This window comes from Gastrolobium bilobum, unplaced genomic scaffold (assembly GCF_033153095.1).
Source record: "Gastrolobium bilobum isolate Gb01-03AN ecotype WA unplaced genomic scaffold, APGP_CSIRO_Gbil_v1 utg22537, whole genome shotgun sequence".
NCBI classification, from domain to species: domain Eukaryota; kingdom Viridiplantae; phylum Streptophyta; class Magnoliopsida; order Fabales; family Fabaceae; genus Gastrolobium; species Gastrolobium bilobum.
In genome coordinates, this window is record NW_026897453.1 from 135,491 (window position 1) to 149,782 (window position 14,292).

Below are 14,292 nucleotides of genomic sequence, written 5' to 3' on the forward strand. Positions count from 1 at the left end.
TGTAGTAGTAGAACTTGGGATAAAGCTAACTTAATAAACGAACAACAGTGAAATAGCATCATCTTCTACTATCAGATGTTGCTCCCAAATTAGGGAACATTAAGTACATCAAACATTACAGCAAAATCTCAATATAGATTTAACGAAAAATTAAGTGGCGATTAACGAAAAATTTAGATTCAGAAGTCCAAGTGCAATCGAATTGATTTCGCAGAGACGCCAAATCCAGAAATAGGAAACAGTTCAGTGCGACAAATTTAACAGTCAAACAAATCGCAAAAAAATTCACAGTTCGTTAAAAATAAGCAGAAACCGGTCATAAATCAAGTACACACGAATCTATGACTGTTGGAACAACCAGCATTAGTTGAACTCCATAGATAGAAAATTTAACAAATTGATGGCAAGTGCAAATGAAACACACACAGAGACGAAATTTTGAGATTCGCGAAGAGATATCTTCAAAACAGAAAAGAAATGCGTGACTTACAGATCCGAGAGACCTAGTGGACTCGGCTGAAACGGTATCGTAAGACCTAAAACTTGAAAGAAGGCAGTGATTTGCAATTTCCGCAACCGAATGGGAGAAAAGATCAACAGCGACAGAGTTTTTTTTATGTGGTTAAGATGAGAAGAGAGATACGAGGAAATTCACCGTTTGGCTCCAAAGAAAATGAACGTGGAAGCTTTGAGAGCATGAAGAGGAAGCAATGTGGAGTAGGCATTGTGTTCGAGTTAGCTTTAAATAGCAACGGCTTCTTAAGTCCAAACTTCAGAAAGGCGCGTAACAGCGGAGGAAAACTTGGCTGATTTAGATAACGTCGAAGTAACTTCAGCGCTTGTGCTACACACCATGTATACTTAACAAAAAATAATTATTCATACAAACTTAATATCAATATTAACTTATTTTAATAATTTATTTTAAATTACGATTTATAATATTTTCTTAATTTCATTCCTCAACAAAACACTTGATTTTTCATTTAAATTACCAATATATGTTTCTTTCAAGTGGAAAGTTCTCAAACACAAATTCCACATTCAATTATTAAGAAAAATTAAAATGTAACAAAATCGACTCCTGTGCCAAAAAAATTAGGTGGAAAATATTGAAGTATAATATAAAGGTAAGCAATAAAAAGTATCATGCTTTATATAATTGCATTAAACAGTTGTTTACATATTTTTGCAGTTATTACAAATAAATTATCTGTATTTACTTTTAAAACAATATTGTTTTGAGATTAAAATATTAAAAAATTATAATTATAAAGACTATAATAACTCTAAAAAATTAAAATTATAAAAATATTATGATTTTCGCTCCAAAACGACGTCGTATTAAGTTTACTGTAAATAATTTATCTGCGGTAACTGCAAAAAAAGCGAATCTTTACTTTATATACTTATTTTTTATTCAATGTAAAGAAATAATGTAAAGAAATATGTAAAGTTCGAAATAAAACTTCGTTTTACAATTTCTACTCATTTATATTTTAATTCTTATTATAATGTTCATTGTTAATATTTTAGTTTCTCAAATATTAATATCATATTATGTTAAATTATTACATAAAAAATATAAATCATTAACAAATTAAAATATGAATAAATGAAAATATGAATAAATAAAAATAAAAGTACTATAACCAATTAATATTATAAGTACTAAAGGTAAAAAATAAGGAAAAAATATTTGTTTTATCCTTTTACTCCCACAAAACACAAAAAGTGAGAACACATCTTTATATATTTTTTTTCACTATATCTTCTTTATCTATCTCTTTGTGAAGACAATTTTACGTCCTTTAAAAATTAAAATGATAGCTTTTAGTCGCATTCATTGTTTTGACCCTCTTTGGTTTCCGCTTAAAGCCGTCGTTCGCCGTTGGTGTTTGTCCTCCGCCATCTTGCGTTCCTCGCGTTGTTAGGTTGGTTCACCTCTACCACTTTCGTTTATTTATTATTTAATTATGGTTATCCTGTGATGAAATCTGTTGAGTTAGAATCTATCATTTTGAGAATCGCTTTCCCCACTTATAGATTTCGGTGGGTTAACCATCTTCAACTGGGTTGTGGGATCTTGTTGAATAACAAGAGCCTATACGAATTTGGGTTCGTTTCGATGAAATCGAGAACCTGTATTGACAATTCTGTCCCTGTATTGATGTGTTGGGACTTTATTTTTTAATAATAGTTTTTTCCAGTGCGATGATCTTTTGATTATCTCTTTCTTTTCCATTAAGTTTATGTCAGCAATCTAGTTAAATAGTGTCCTTAAATTCTATTACTTCCTACTTGATCATTGATTTTATCTAAGTGACATGTCAATTTGATGATTCTAACAGTGTCAGTGATACTCCTTCTATCTCTTCGCATATATATATATATATATATATATATATATATATATATATGTTGATTGTTCTGTAATATGTTAATGGAAGCTCATATTAAGTTCTAATCGATGGTAGAGTTTTTGCTACAAACTTCTTTATTGTTGTCTGCTTAATCATGTTGGTAATACGTTGTTCAATATTTTGCTTCTTCAATCTAACAGCATTGGGTGGATTTGATTCAAGTTTGGATTAGAATGGATGTGCTGCATCAGAAGCAAAAAAACAAGTACAGTATAATTGTTCCTACCTATAACGAGCGCCTCAACATTGGTCTCATTGTTTACCTCATAGTCAAGCACCTTGGGTATTTTCTCCATCTCTTGATTATATCTGCTCCCTCGGAATTGTTTTTTTTTTTCCTTCTGTATTAATATGGGAATGATTTATAAGCTGGGCTCTCAATAGGTATTTTACATTTTGGGAAATATAAGCATGTTCCTAATCGTATATGTGAAAAAAAGTAATTATTTTGTAATATATTGCTTTTTTCAGTAAGGAAATGCCTTTTTTTTTAATTGTGGAAATGTTAGAAAGCTATCGTTTATGCCATTTCTATATTCTGATCAACCTTCTTTTGAATACTCCTTTTTGTTGCTCAATTTAGGGATGCTGATTTTGAAATTATTGTTGTGGACGATGGGAGTCCTGATGGTACTCAGGATGTTGTAAAACAGCTGCAGCAAGTTTATGGAGAAGATCGGATTGTAAGCAGTGACTTTATAAATTGAATTTTCATCTGTAAACAACCAGTCATCCATGATGTATCCTATTTTTTGAGTTCTGTCTCACCCTCTTTGTATCATTTAGAGTAACCATGCTTATTCCTGTGGTTCCAGCTGTTAAGAGCGAGACCTAGGAAGCTGGGTTTAGGTATGTGTACCTGATACTTATACTAAATAATCTTGATAAATTGGCCTTTGACACAATCAATTTGCAGGAACGGCTTATATTCATGGCATGAAGCATGCATCTGGAAATTTTGTTGTCATCATGGATGCTGATCTATCACACCATGTAAGTTATGCTGTTCAATTCTACATGATAGTTTGCAGTTATGAGGAGTGATTAAATTTGAAAAGGAATAAAAACTTTAAGAAAAGTTAGATGAACTTCGTTTTCAGATTTCTAGTTTAGAGAATTTATGAGTTGCGGAACTGTTTTATCTTTTTCTTATTTTTTTTTTTTTCTTTGTCTGATCTATTTAGTTCTTCTGCAGCCAAAATATTTGCCAAGCTTCATTAGGTAAGGAAAGGTTTCAAAAATATTTTTTTTTCTTGTTTTCTTGTTACCTGCCACAATTTAACTCTTCCCTTTTGTTTTTTCAGAAGGCAGCTGGAAACTGGTGCTGATATAGTTACTGGGACTCGTTATGTTAAAGGTGGTGGTGTGCATGGATGGAATCTTATGCGCAAGCTAACTAGCAGGGGAGCAAATGTTCTCGCACAAACACTTCTATGGCCTGGTGTCTCAGATTTGACAGGATCTTTTAGGTATAGAGCTTGATTGTTGTTACTAAGCAATTTGGTGAGTGTTTCTTGCTCACCTGTTCCCTGGTTTGAGAGTGATGTATTGTTGTTCTTTGTAGACTTTATAGGAAATCAGTGCTTGAAGATATCATTAGTTGCTGTGTTAGTAAGGGATATGTATTTCAAATGGAGATGATAGTACGAGCATCCAGAAAAGGGTACCATATTGAAGAGGTACAGTTGCTTCATTAATGATGCTTATAATTTATATTAACCTGGTTGTTATGTTGACTTCATAGCTCTCGAGTTAGATGTGAAATGACAAATGATTATTACTATATGTGCTTGCCATTTGTACTGTATGGATATAACTAGCATAATTTCTTTTGGTATATAACTTGTACTTTTTGTTCTTAAAACTTGTCAGTTGGACAATGAAATATATCATTTTTTAGACTGCAGAAATTATAATTGGCTACAGCTTACAGATGTTAGCTGATGAATCCTAGAAATGTTTCACAAATGCTTTTACACCCTAATCCTGTGGCTTTGGTTGTCCATGGAATTGCCTTAAAGGGGATTCAGCGATTCATGTGTGATGACTTGCATGTGCTTTGTATGTTGAGGCAATAAGCATTTGTTATCCATGCAGATGTGCTAGTTCTGCATGTTGAATCCAAGCTGTATTTATGGCTTTGTTATCTGACCTTTTTTGTGAAATTGTTGATCTTCCGTAGGTAACTGAATAACCCATAAGATTGAAAGTATTGTATGACATACAACTAATCATGAAAAATGCATTTGATAACGTTGCAAATTTGAATGACCGTGACACTCATAAAGTCCTGTCCTGTGCTTTGTAAACTGTTTGAAGGGTAATTGTCTGAACATTGGAATCATTTTCAGGATCCCTCCTATTCCTTTCTATTCTTCTATCTTTCTCTTTTGGAAATTATATAATTTGCTTGTCATTGGGCATGAGCATGATTGCTAGTAATAGATTACAGAGAAGTTTCTTAGCATTTGATAATCAGATAAATATATGATGCTTTAAATTTTCATATTTGAATCAATATATGCATTTCTTTCTTGAGGGCAATTTGAAAGCTCGTTGGTTACGTTGTGTGTTTTTTGTTGTACTTCAGCAGTTCAACCTTTCTTTCTCTCTTTTTTGTGTTTGCTACACCGTCATCACCTTCCCAAATACTTGAGGAGTAGATAGCTTATAGTTCTTAATATAATTACCATGTTCAATGGTTATCACCCCATTCATTATTCACTTTATAGCTGACTTTAGTTTCACATGTGTACAGGTTCCAATCACGTTTGTTGATAGAGTATATGGAAGTTCAAAACTTGGTGGATCAGAGATTGTTGAATACTTGAAAGGCCTAGCATATCTTTTGGTGACAACATAATATGATAAAAATCACAAAAACTATTACAGTTTGACAAAAACTAGATATACATTTTGTAGTTCAATTACCTGTTTATTGATGACATAAGTTTGGCTGCTAGGATCTTCATAACTTGCCTTTTGAATTTAGTAGGGAGCATCTGTATGGCTCCCTGTGTTTATAACTTTTTTTGAAATTGATGATTAATCTTTTTTGGTTTTGCTAAAGTTGTGACTTAAGCTGTGAGCTTTTCTCTAGTTTTTGTTCCTTCTAGTCGCCAACCAATATTTCTTCTTTCCTAAATGGGAATACAACTATTCAGGGCGAACCTGAACCATAGGTCATTGAGAAGCTGGGTTTTCAAATTTGAGGATTGAGGGTGATTCTGGAGGATCGAACCACCCCACTGCTGGTGACAGCAGGGGTTTTATTCCATTTTGCAGCAATATGTTTTGCATGCCTACTTTCCATTAACATGACCTACGTGCCAAAAGGGCAGGTAACTCAACGAAACATGAGAACTTCTGAAGTGTTTTCGGACTATGAAAACATACTTTGTATCATAAAGTATGTATGATCTCAACTATAACATAAAAAATATAGTTCTTAAGTGAGAAACGGCGATATATTCGATGTTAAAGAGTAGGATTTTTATTAATTTTCAAAAAAAGAGAGAGTATGATTTGTATTAGTAGGGCATGTAAGAATTTATCTGCATGCATACCAACGCCCTACTCTTAGCATTTATTATGGGAGGTTGGTTATTACTTTTTTGGAGTAAGGACTGTAAGGTGATAGGGATGTGGAAAGAAGTGTGCTTTATGGAGAATTAAGCTCCATACGTACGTTATGCGGTTGCTTTAACTTTTATTACACAGATCAAATACACCCATTGTTGATAGTTAGGGCGAACATTGATCATGTGGTAAAAAGGCTATATGTTAGTGCGAATAGCCTAATTAGTTCTGATATAATTTAAAATTGAAAATTTATTTATCTAAAATTTTTCTTTTTTACATACAAGAGGCCTTCTACACCTAAAATTAAGAAAGAAAAGGCATGAATCAAACTGATGACATCAGACACACCATAATAATTGATCATATGAGCTATAGCATGGCAAGAAATTTTGTTCTCTGAATAGTTAACCTGGGTAAGAGCAATCTAACAAAAAATTTAGGGAATTCATGCAAAGAATAAGAAGGTTAGCTCTATTCCAAAAGTCACTGTATGACACAACTTAAAAACTGAACTATCAATAAAGGATTATTAGTATAGTATGAATATGAGAGCAACCGAACCAAATTCCTTTTATTTAGTTTTAATCAACTTACCATACTAGTTCAGCAAACAATCCTTACCCTCATTAATAAATTTTATAAGGTTTTATTAATCTCATATTAAAGGAGATAAATTATCTCATGTCATAAAGATAAATTTGTGAGTTCCACTATCTGAAAAAAAGAAGAAAAAAATGACACAGTTATCGAAGAATGTGTAGGAGAAAAAAGTTATCACATGTAGCATAAGATTAGTTTTTTCATTTTATAAAAGCTAGATATTACTAAAAGCAGGTGGAACAAGAGAAACAGATTCGACTAAAATAGTGAAATTTATCACCTTTTTTTTTAGTACAGTAAATTTATCACCTTCATATAAAGCTGTTGTGAATAACTCAATGTGAACGAAACGCACAACTCAAGGAAGAAGCTGCAACTGCCTGCAACTGCTGCATACAAATTATGGCGTCCACGTTGGGCACTTCTTCGATTGCGTTCGTGCCTTCACGATACCACTCTTCTCCTTCTATTCATTCTCTCTCTCTAACCACAGGTACATCGTCTTACAAACTTCAACTTCTTTTTGTTATACCTGTATCAGAACCTTTGTTTTCGCCTTTTCCATTGATTTGGGTGGGTATGCGAAACACCCGTTTCACATCTGGTGTTTCTTTTGGGCTAAAGCTATGAACTTTTTCGGTCTTGGGGAGTTTTAAATGGAAATGGGACGTGGGTGTTGCAAGCACTGTGTAATTGTCAGCGATGTTGAATGGTTGTGGCTTTGCAGGGATGATATTTGGGCGCAAGTTTTGTGGAGGAATTGGATTTTATGGCGTCAAGGGAAGGTCTCAGTTCCCAGTTGTGAGTGTTGTCGCTGAAGTTAACTTTGCTGAACAGGTAGGTAAGGGATATTGCATTTTTTTGTCACATTTGCCAGCATTTCGCTGAGGGGAAACGAAATGCTAGTGTAGTCCAGGTACTGGCTTTTGGGTTTTGAGCTTTTACTCAGATTGAGTGGAAACACTAGTTGGACTCCAGATTCTTGTTGGAAAAAATTCCATCTTTTATGTGTCATTGAACATCTGCAATGAATTTTAGGGAAGCATAGATTGGAATCATGATTTTTGAACCACATAGAGAGATATTTTTCATATGTTAGTTTCTATTAAATTTACACATTTCGGGTGTGATTTAATAGGGATGAAATGTCAAATGGAGGATATGTTTGAGCTTATATTGTATAGTGCACCCTTAGTAATATAAAATCTGGCTTTGCAATTTTTGTTTTTGTTTTCTTGTTTACTGTTTTGATAACATCTCAGCTCTCTAAACTTAACATATCCAGGTTCAGAAGATTGCTTCTAAAGAAAGTCAGAGGCCAGTGTACCCATTTTCTGCTATAGTTGGACAGGATGAGATGAAGCTTTGCCTTCTCCTAAATGTGATTGATCCCAGGATCGGAGGTGTAATGATCATGGGGGATAGGGGAACAGGGAAATCTACAACAGTTAGGTCATTGATTGATTTGCTTCCTGAAATCAAGGTTGTTGCTGGTGACCCTTATAATTCAGATCCAGAGGATCCAGAATTCATGGTTGTTGAAGTGAGAGAGCGTGTGTTGAAAGGAGAGCAACTTCAGGTTGTCTATTCCAAAATTAACATGGTGGATTTGCCATTGGGAGCTACAGAAGATAGAGTCTGTGGGACAATTGACATTGAAAAAGCCCTAACTGAGGGTGTAAAGGCATTTGAGCCTGGCCTACTGGCTAAAGCTAATAGGGGAATTCTATATGTTGATGAAGTTAATCTTTTGGATGATCACTTAGTCGATGTCTTATTGGATTCTGCTGCATCAGGTTGGAACACAGTGGAGAGAGAGGGTATTTCAATCTCACATCCTGCACGGTTTATCCTAATTGGTTCAGGCAACCCTGAAGAAGGGGAACTCAGGCCACAGCTTCTGGATAGGTTTGGAATGCATGCTCAAGTGGGGACTGTAAGGGATGCTGAGCTAAGAGTGAAGATTGTTGAGGAGAGAGCTAGGTTTGACAAAAACCCAAAGGAATTCCGAGATTCTTACAAACTAGAGCAGGATAAGCTCCAGCAACAGATTGCCTCAGCTAGGAGTTATCTTTCTTATGTTCAAATTGATCATGATCTCAAGGTAAAAATCTCTAAGGTTTGTGCAGAGTTGAATGTGGACGGATTAAGAGGAGACATAGTAACAAACAGAGCTGCAAAAGCTCTTGCTGCTCTCAAGGGAAGAGACAAAGTAAGTGCAGAGGATATTGCTACTGTCATCCCTAACTGTTTAAGGCACCGTCTTCGAAAGGATCCCTTGGAGTCAATAGACTCAGGTTTGCTTGTTATTGAGAAATTTTATCAGGTATTCAGCTGAACTTGGTATAACTTGGTCTGTCTGTTATAGTACTGATTCAACATGTTACCGCTTCATTATTTTACATTTTTCACTTTTTCTGTGGGGATTTCATTGTCCTTGAACATGCGCAAGATTCAGAAATTCCATCTACACATGAAATTCCAGGCCTTTTGCGTGAGACTTTGTCAATTACTTCCTGTAATTTTCTTAACCAAAATGGGGATTTAATTGTATATACGCACCAAAATAATAATCTAATAAGATATTTATGCTTACACGAATCCCCACGCCTGTCACACCTAAGTTTTCCTTTGTACGGTTTATAATGCATATCAACAAGTGTTTAGATATTAGGAACAGTGACCATTGTGTCACTGTTCACCAACTTTTTTACCTAAATGCCACGCGAACAGTATTATTTTCCAATCTGCCACGGGGCAAGTTCGCTTCTGACACAAGCGACCTCGGTTTGCTGATGTGTCAGCTTTCTAGTGGTGTCAGAGTTCGCTTCTGACACAGGCGACCTCGGTTCCAACAATATTTTAATCAAGTTCGCCTACATGGTAGGCGAACTTCATTTTTTTTGAATTTTTTTTTTAAATTTAATACTTGTTATCCACTAAAAGTGTGACACATCAGTAAACCGAGGTCGCTTGTGTTAGAAGCGAACTTGCCCCCGTGGCAGATTGAGAAATAACACTGTTGGCGTGGCATTTAGGTAAAAAAGTTGATGAACAGTGATATTTTAGTCAGCATCCCTTAGATATTAATCGGGTAATCAATAAACCGACAAATATAAGGAAAAAAAGAAAAAAGATATTAGTCATTAGCCATTCCCCAAAATTGGCCAACAGCATCATATAAGATGACTAGTGTTGTAGAGAAAAATAAGTTCAATTCATAAGTCACAATAACTACTGTGCTCGAGTAGGCCTTCCAACACTAACTTGGCATCTATGTTGTACCGACACGAATACGATATGATACAATATTCTGATATATTAATTTTAAAAAATGTTAAATTTCGACACATTTTAATATTATATAATATTTTTAATTTATGTAATGTATATTATATTTAATATTCAATAATTTAACAAAAAATTAAAATTAAACTTAAACTTATAATACTCATTAATTTTGCAAAGAAACATAAGATATTCTAAATGTTCATATTAAACTCAATAAAATAGTAATTGTAATCTAACGAATCTAATAGTTAGAATTCAAAATGTAACGTAACGTAACATTTGAATTTTTTTTGAGTCTTTGCAACGAGTATTAGAGTGTCAGAAAGTGTCAGTAAATATCGTGAAGTGTCAGACACAACACGTCAGAAATTTATTTTGAAGTACGGGTACTTCATAGCTTGGCACTGTCATGATGGCATATACCACGTGGTTCGTCTCTTAAATCATATGAATTCAACAAACATCCAAGCCAAACTTCAAGACTCTGCAGTATTATTCTTTTATAATCTATATCTGTGAAATACCCTACCACTCGTTGATACTCCTTCTGAATGTGATCCAACATCAACAACTACCTCAACTTTACGACGACATTGGGTAAACAGGAATATGAATTCTGAATTATGGGGCAGTACCATTTTCCTTTCTTTCAGTAATTATAAACACCTGCTTAATTCTAGTACTTTGTAATAGTGATAAATATTATTGTACGATGAAGGACAAATATTAAGGATAAAATACAATAAATTTTGAACTCAACGCATTACACTATCCTTGGTTACAACCTGTGGAATCTTGAATTTAGGATTCTGCTCCATGAAAGCTGGTGGCCGTTGGTACACAACTGATGCAGCCCTAATCAAGATCCCAGCAGTTAAACCCCATATGAGGTATTTTTTATGCTCGATTTCATAGTCAAAGAAATGTATCAAATACTTTTCTCCCATCCACTCCCTCTCCTCCTGACTCCGATTTTCATCCTGGTTGAAGTAATGACATCAGACAACCTCCAGATGAATATAAAGATTGAAGAAGACATGAGATATTTAAAAAAAAAAAATACAAAAAACAACTAAACAGGAACCTTGAGAAACATTTCCAAAGGTGCATCAAATACTGATTCCACTTCAGCAGGATTCAGAACAGGTTTGAATGCTTTCTTGTCATGAAGTAAGCCAACGACGGGAACTACTCTTAGGAGGTGCTACAAAAGAAACAATGTTAGGTGAAACGTACTGGTAAAATTTCCCCATAGAACCCTTATAATCTGAAGCAGATGAGAAATAGACTAACATCTGGGAATTCAAACATCAATGCCATCGATACAAATTTATAAAAAGTGACAGCATACCAACTTTTGAAATGAATACTTGTATCCAGAGAAATTGAGAAGGACACTCTTGCATCTCGTTTATGGTTTACAGTTTCCAGAAATAATTAATGATAAACGATGTGTCAAAAAAAAAAAAAATTAAAAAAAAGTAGAAATGTGTTTTTGATTCATCATATACGAATTATCGTAAATAAGAACTTATTTCCATGCAATGTTTGTCAAAGAAAACGAATCCAAGTAATCAAACTTTTGAACATCCAGTGGTGCTGTTATTGTCATAAATGTATAGTATCACTCTATTGGGCATCATCTACACTACTTCCATTCCTGTTTTTCTGAGCAGTAATAATGTACTGTTAAGAATTCTTTTATTGTTTATTCCTGTCACTCTAATAGTTTATATGTGTGAAATTCTTTTACTTATCAAACCATCATCTAAAGATTAAAGAATAGTAGTTAAGAACTAAGAAGACAATGAAGAGCCTCAGCCATTTTTGTTTTAGCATTTGCTTAGATACCGTGGACTCACTGAAATTTTATACCCAGTTCAATGATCTGCAATGATACATAACAATTAATGGCACCAATGATGACATTTCAGTGATTTTCTTCAACACGAAAAAAAAGGCCAAAGGAATCACTCAATATAACATTTCTTAGTGCTTACATTCATAAATGTAGACAGTGAGAAAACCTAATCAATTTGTCCTTATCATATACTAATCCCTAAAAACAAGAAATAGGATAGAACTCTGACTTATAAGTTATAACCCTTAAATTATTAACAGAGGATATGTATTTCATTACTCAGGTCAAACCCATTCCCCACCACATTATGCTATACAGAGTTAATGACATGTACAGTTTATGAAACAATCAGCATCCAAGACACCACTCACAATAAGGTTTGAACTGAGTTCAAAAGGATGATTTAAAACAACCTGAGTATTTCATGATTTAAAAGGATGCTTTAAAAATAAATTAGACAACCTGAACTTCACTAACCACCCAAAATCAACATCTTCCAGTACTGAAGCATTTCATGAACCAACAACCATCAAGGAAATAATTTTTTATAAATGTGCAAATTTTACAGCAAAATTCCGAATTACAGATAATTGGAGAATACTCAATTTTTCTTTCAGCAACAAGGAAGCCAAGACAGTGGTCCATCGAAAGTTATACTAATTACTTCAGCTAGTGAATTATTAAATAGAATAAAACACATACCTTAGATAAGAATGGTTCAAGGACAGTAACAACGTTGACCAATTCTGGATCCAACCCAATTTCCTCCTGTGCCTCTCTTTTTGCAGTGTCCCCATCATCCTTATCCCCCTCCTCCGCTTTCCCACCAGGCAAGGCCACTTCACCTGCAAAAAACATAGAAACAGACACAACACAACCCTCAGTTCATTCCCTCTTAATTTACAGAACCTAAATTGCAATAATAATAATAAAAAATTAATTTTTTTTAAGAAGAAACAAAAAAAAAAGAATGAGAGTGACCCGAGTGAGTAGAGAGCTTGGAAGAGCGCTTAGTGAGTATGACACGTAGATCCCCAGCATCACCTTCGAAGAGGCAGATCAAAACAGCAGCTTTATTGGGTCTGAATTTTTCTGGGTTTTGAGCAATTGGGGTTGCTGATTCAGGAAAACCCACTTGGGAAACAACCTTACCACCACGTTCTTCAATGCTCTGCTCCACAATATCTTCAGGGAAAGGTGGGGGTTTGTACATGCGAAGGTGTTGTGCCAAGGCTAGAAGCCTCTGAGATCCTCCATTGCCGGCGTTGGAAGAAGAATCCATGAATTTGGAGATAGATGCTCTGGGTAATAAAGGTTGTTATTATTGACAACGTTCTTAGAATTGAAACCATGTGTGTTTGTTACTTAGTACTACCCTTCCCCCACCCACTTTGTCTCAATTATGTCATGTCTTAAATTTATTTTTTTAAGAAATTAACGACGGTTGGTCAGTGCCAGGGCTTGCGTTTGAATTCACACCAATATAATAAAAGGATTTAACTATACACCTACGTAATTTGGTACCAGTCTGTTTCATCCAATTTGTACCAAGATTTTATGGCTTGCGACTTGAAAAATGACTTCTTAATGGATCACCAAATCAATTTGTTATAAAAATTAAATTGGTTTAATGTAGAAGAGAAAATTATTTTCTAAATAAATATAAAAGTATGTAGAATTTATTTTTTTATTTTTTATTTTTTCTCTTTATATGGTCTCATATATTTTTATGTCTTTTATGTGTATATATAAAATAATTTCATCTCTTACAACATGAGAAACATCAAACACTAATTAAATATTTTAATAAGGTGAGGGAAAGTTTTGTTGCCATATTAACATGTAATAACTTTTTTTTTTTTTTAACAATAAAGATCTAGGGTCCAAAAACTAGAAAAGAAACATGAAAAAAAAAAATTATACTGTCCTAATCAAACGGCTACTGGTAACAGTCTAACAGAAGTATAATCAGAGAAAAAAACCACTTCATGTCTTAAGGAATTTCCTGCAATTGACATGCAATAACTTAATTCCTAATGGCATTTGCATTATGTGAAATACTTCTCATTCGGGTTGGGTTAATTAAACTCAGATGGTACTTTCAAATATGATTGGAATTCTAGGTACGAACATGATGGCCATAGTCACTTTATTTATGTCAAGTCTAGATATTGTGATAGAGTTACAACATTTAAAGGTGTGGTAATTAACTTAGAATTCTAGTTTGAATTTTGATTAAGTTTGGAACATTCGAACATTGAACAGTACTATAAAAGCAAAGGACGAAAGTGTAAAGAAGAAAACAATACTGTCATAAAATACTGCAGTTGAAAAATAACACGCTATATTTTTGTGCAACATATAACCTGCATCAGCGACCTTGATAAAGAAATCAACAAGAAGATCACAACTCAGAAAAACCTTCAATTACAAGAGTAAAGAGGGGGAAGAGGATAATTAATCTTATCTATAATTTGTCTCTGCAGTGAATATACAAGATTGAAAATAATAAACAGAAGCAATCAACAAATCACA

General features: G+C 34.0%; 3 protein-coding genes across 4 annotated transcripts; 2 read left to right on the top strand and 1 right to left on the bottom strand.

Annotated features, from left to right (window-relative positions):
- Positions 1 to 1,795: 1,795 nt before the first annotated feature.
- Positions 1,796 to 5,493, top strand: LOC133307047 (dolichol-phosphate mannosyltransferase subunit 1). Of its 2 annotated transcripts, none has more exons than XM_061507467.1 (9): positions 1,796 to 1,934; positions 2,564 to 2,706; positions 3,007 to 3,106; positions 3,239 to 3,272; positions 3,340 to 3,416; positions 3,619 to 3,644; positions 3,731 to 3,892; positions 3,988 to 4,102; positions 5,182 to 5,493. In XM_061507467.1, exons 2-9 carry the CDS (start codon positions 2,597 to 2,599, stop codon positions 5,284 to 5,286), a joined length of 729 nt encoding a protein of 242 aa, XP_061363451.1. In that variant the 5' UTR covers positions 1,796 to 1,934; positions 2,564 to 2,596; the 3' UTR covers positions 5,287 to 5,493. The 2 variants fall into 2 exon arrangements, with proteins under 2 accessions (XP_061363451.1, XP_061363450.1); XM_061507466.1 differs by having other exon boundaries at positions 3,728 to 3,892; positions 5,182 to 5,490.
- A 1,472-nt stretch (positions 5,494 to 6,965) lies between these two features.
- On the top strand, positions 6,966 to 9,078 carry LOC133307049 (magnesium-chelatase subunit ChlI, chloroplastic-like). Its single transcript, XM_061507469.1, has 3 exons — positions 6,966 to 7,098; positions 7,333 to 7,442; positions 7,891 to 9,078. The coding sequence occupies exons 1-3, from the start codon at positions 7,008 to 7,010 to the stop codon at positions 8,941 to 8,943; spliced, it is 1,254 nt and encodes a 417-aa protein (XP_061363453.1). The 5' UTR covers positions 6,966 to 7,007; the 3' UTR covers positions 8,944 to 9,078.
- A 1,449-nt stretch (positions 9,079 to 10,527) lies between these two features.
- LOC133307046 (nudix hydrolase 15, mitochondrial-like) lies at positions 10,528 to 13,168 on the bottom strand. The gene is made up of 4 exons (XM_061507464.1): positions 12,739 to 13,168; positions 12,460 to 12,602; positions 10,981 to 11,100; positions 10,528 to 10,876 (listed from the first exon to the last, which is right to left on the bottom strand). The coding sequence occupies exons 1-4, from the start codon at positions 13,037 to 13,039 to the stop codon at positions 10,652 to 10,654; spliced, it is 789 nt and encodes a 262-aa protein (XP_061363448.1). The 5' UTR covers positions 13,040 to 13,168; the 3' UTR covers positions 10,528 to 10,651.
- Positions 13,169 to 14,292: the final 1,124 nt, after the last annotated feature.

What these genes read in the sequence shown, in the direction of transcription:
- LOC133307049 (XM_061507469.1), top strand. Translation starts at nt 7,008, where the DNA reads ATGGCGTCCACGTTGGGCACTTCTTCGATTGCGTTCGTGCCTTCACGA. An exon ending in TTCTCTCTCTCTAACCACAG is followed by an intron (nt 7,099 to 7,332) that starts GTACATCGTCTT and finishes GTGGCTTTGCAG; the next exon opens with GGATGATATTTGGGCGCAAG. An exon ending in AAGTTAACTTTGCTGAACAG is followed by an intron (nt 7,443 to 7,890) that starts GTAGGTAAGGGA and finishes TAACATATCCAG; the next exon opens with GTTCAGAAGATTGCTTCTAA.
- LOC133307046 (XM_061507464.1), bottom strand. Translation starts at nt 13,039, where the DNA reads ATGGATTCTTCTTCCAACGCCGGCAATGGAGGATCTCAGAGGCTTCTA. An exon ending in CAAGCTCTCTACTCACTCGG is followed by an intron (nt 12,603 to 12,738) that starts GTCACTCTCATT and finishes TGTTTTTTGCAG; the next exon opens with GTGAAGTGGCCTTGCCTGGT. An exon ending in TTGAACCATTCTTATCTAAG is followed by an intron (nt 11,101 to 12,459) that starts GTATGTGTTTTA and finishes TTTCTTTTGTAG; the next exon opens with CACCTCCTAAGAGTAGTTCC.
- LOC133307047 (XM_061507466.1), top strand. Translation starts at nt 2,597, where the DNA reads ATGGATGTGCTGCATCAGAAGCAAAAAAACAAGTACAGTATAATTGTT. An exon ending in CTCATAGTCAAGCACCTTGG is followed by an intron (nt 2,707 to 3,006) that starts GTATTTTCTCCA and finishes TGCTCAATTTAG; the next exon opens with GGATGCTGATTTTGAAATTA. An exon ending in TATTTGCCAAGCTTCATTAG is followed by an intron (nt 3,645 to 3,727) that starts GTAAGGAAAGGT and finishes TTGTTTTTTCAG; the next exon opens with AAGGCAGCTGGAAACTGGTG.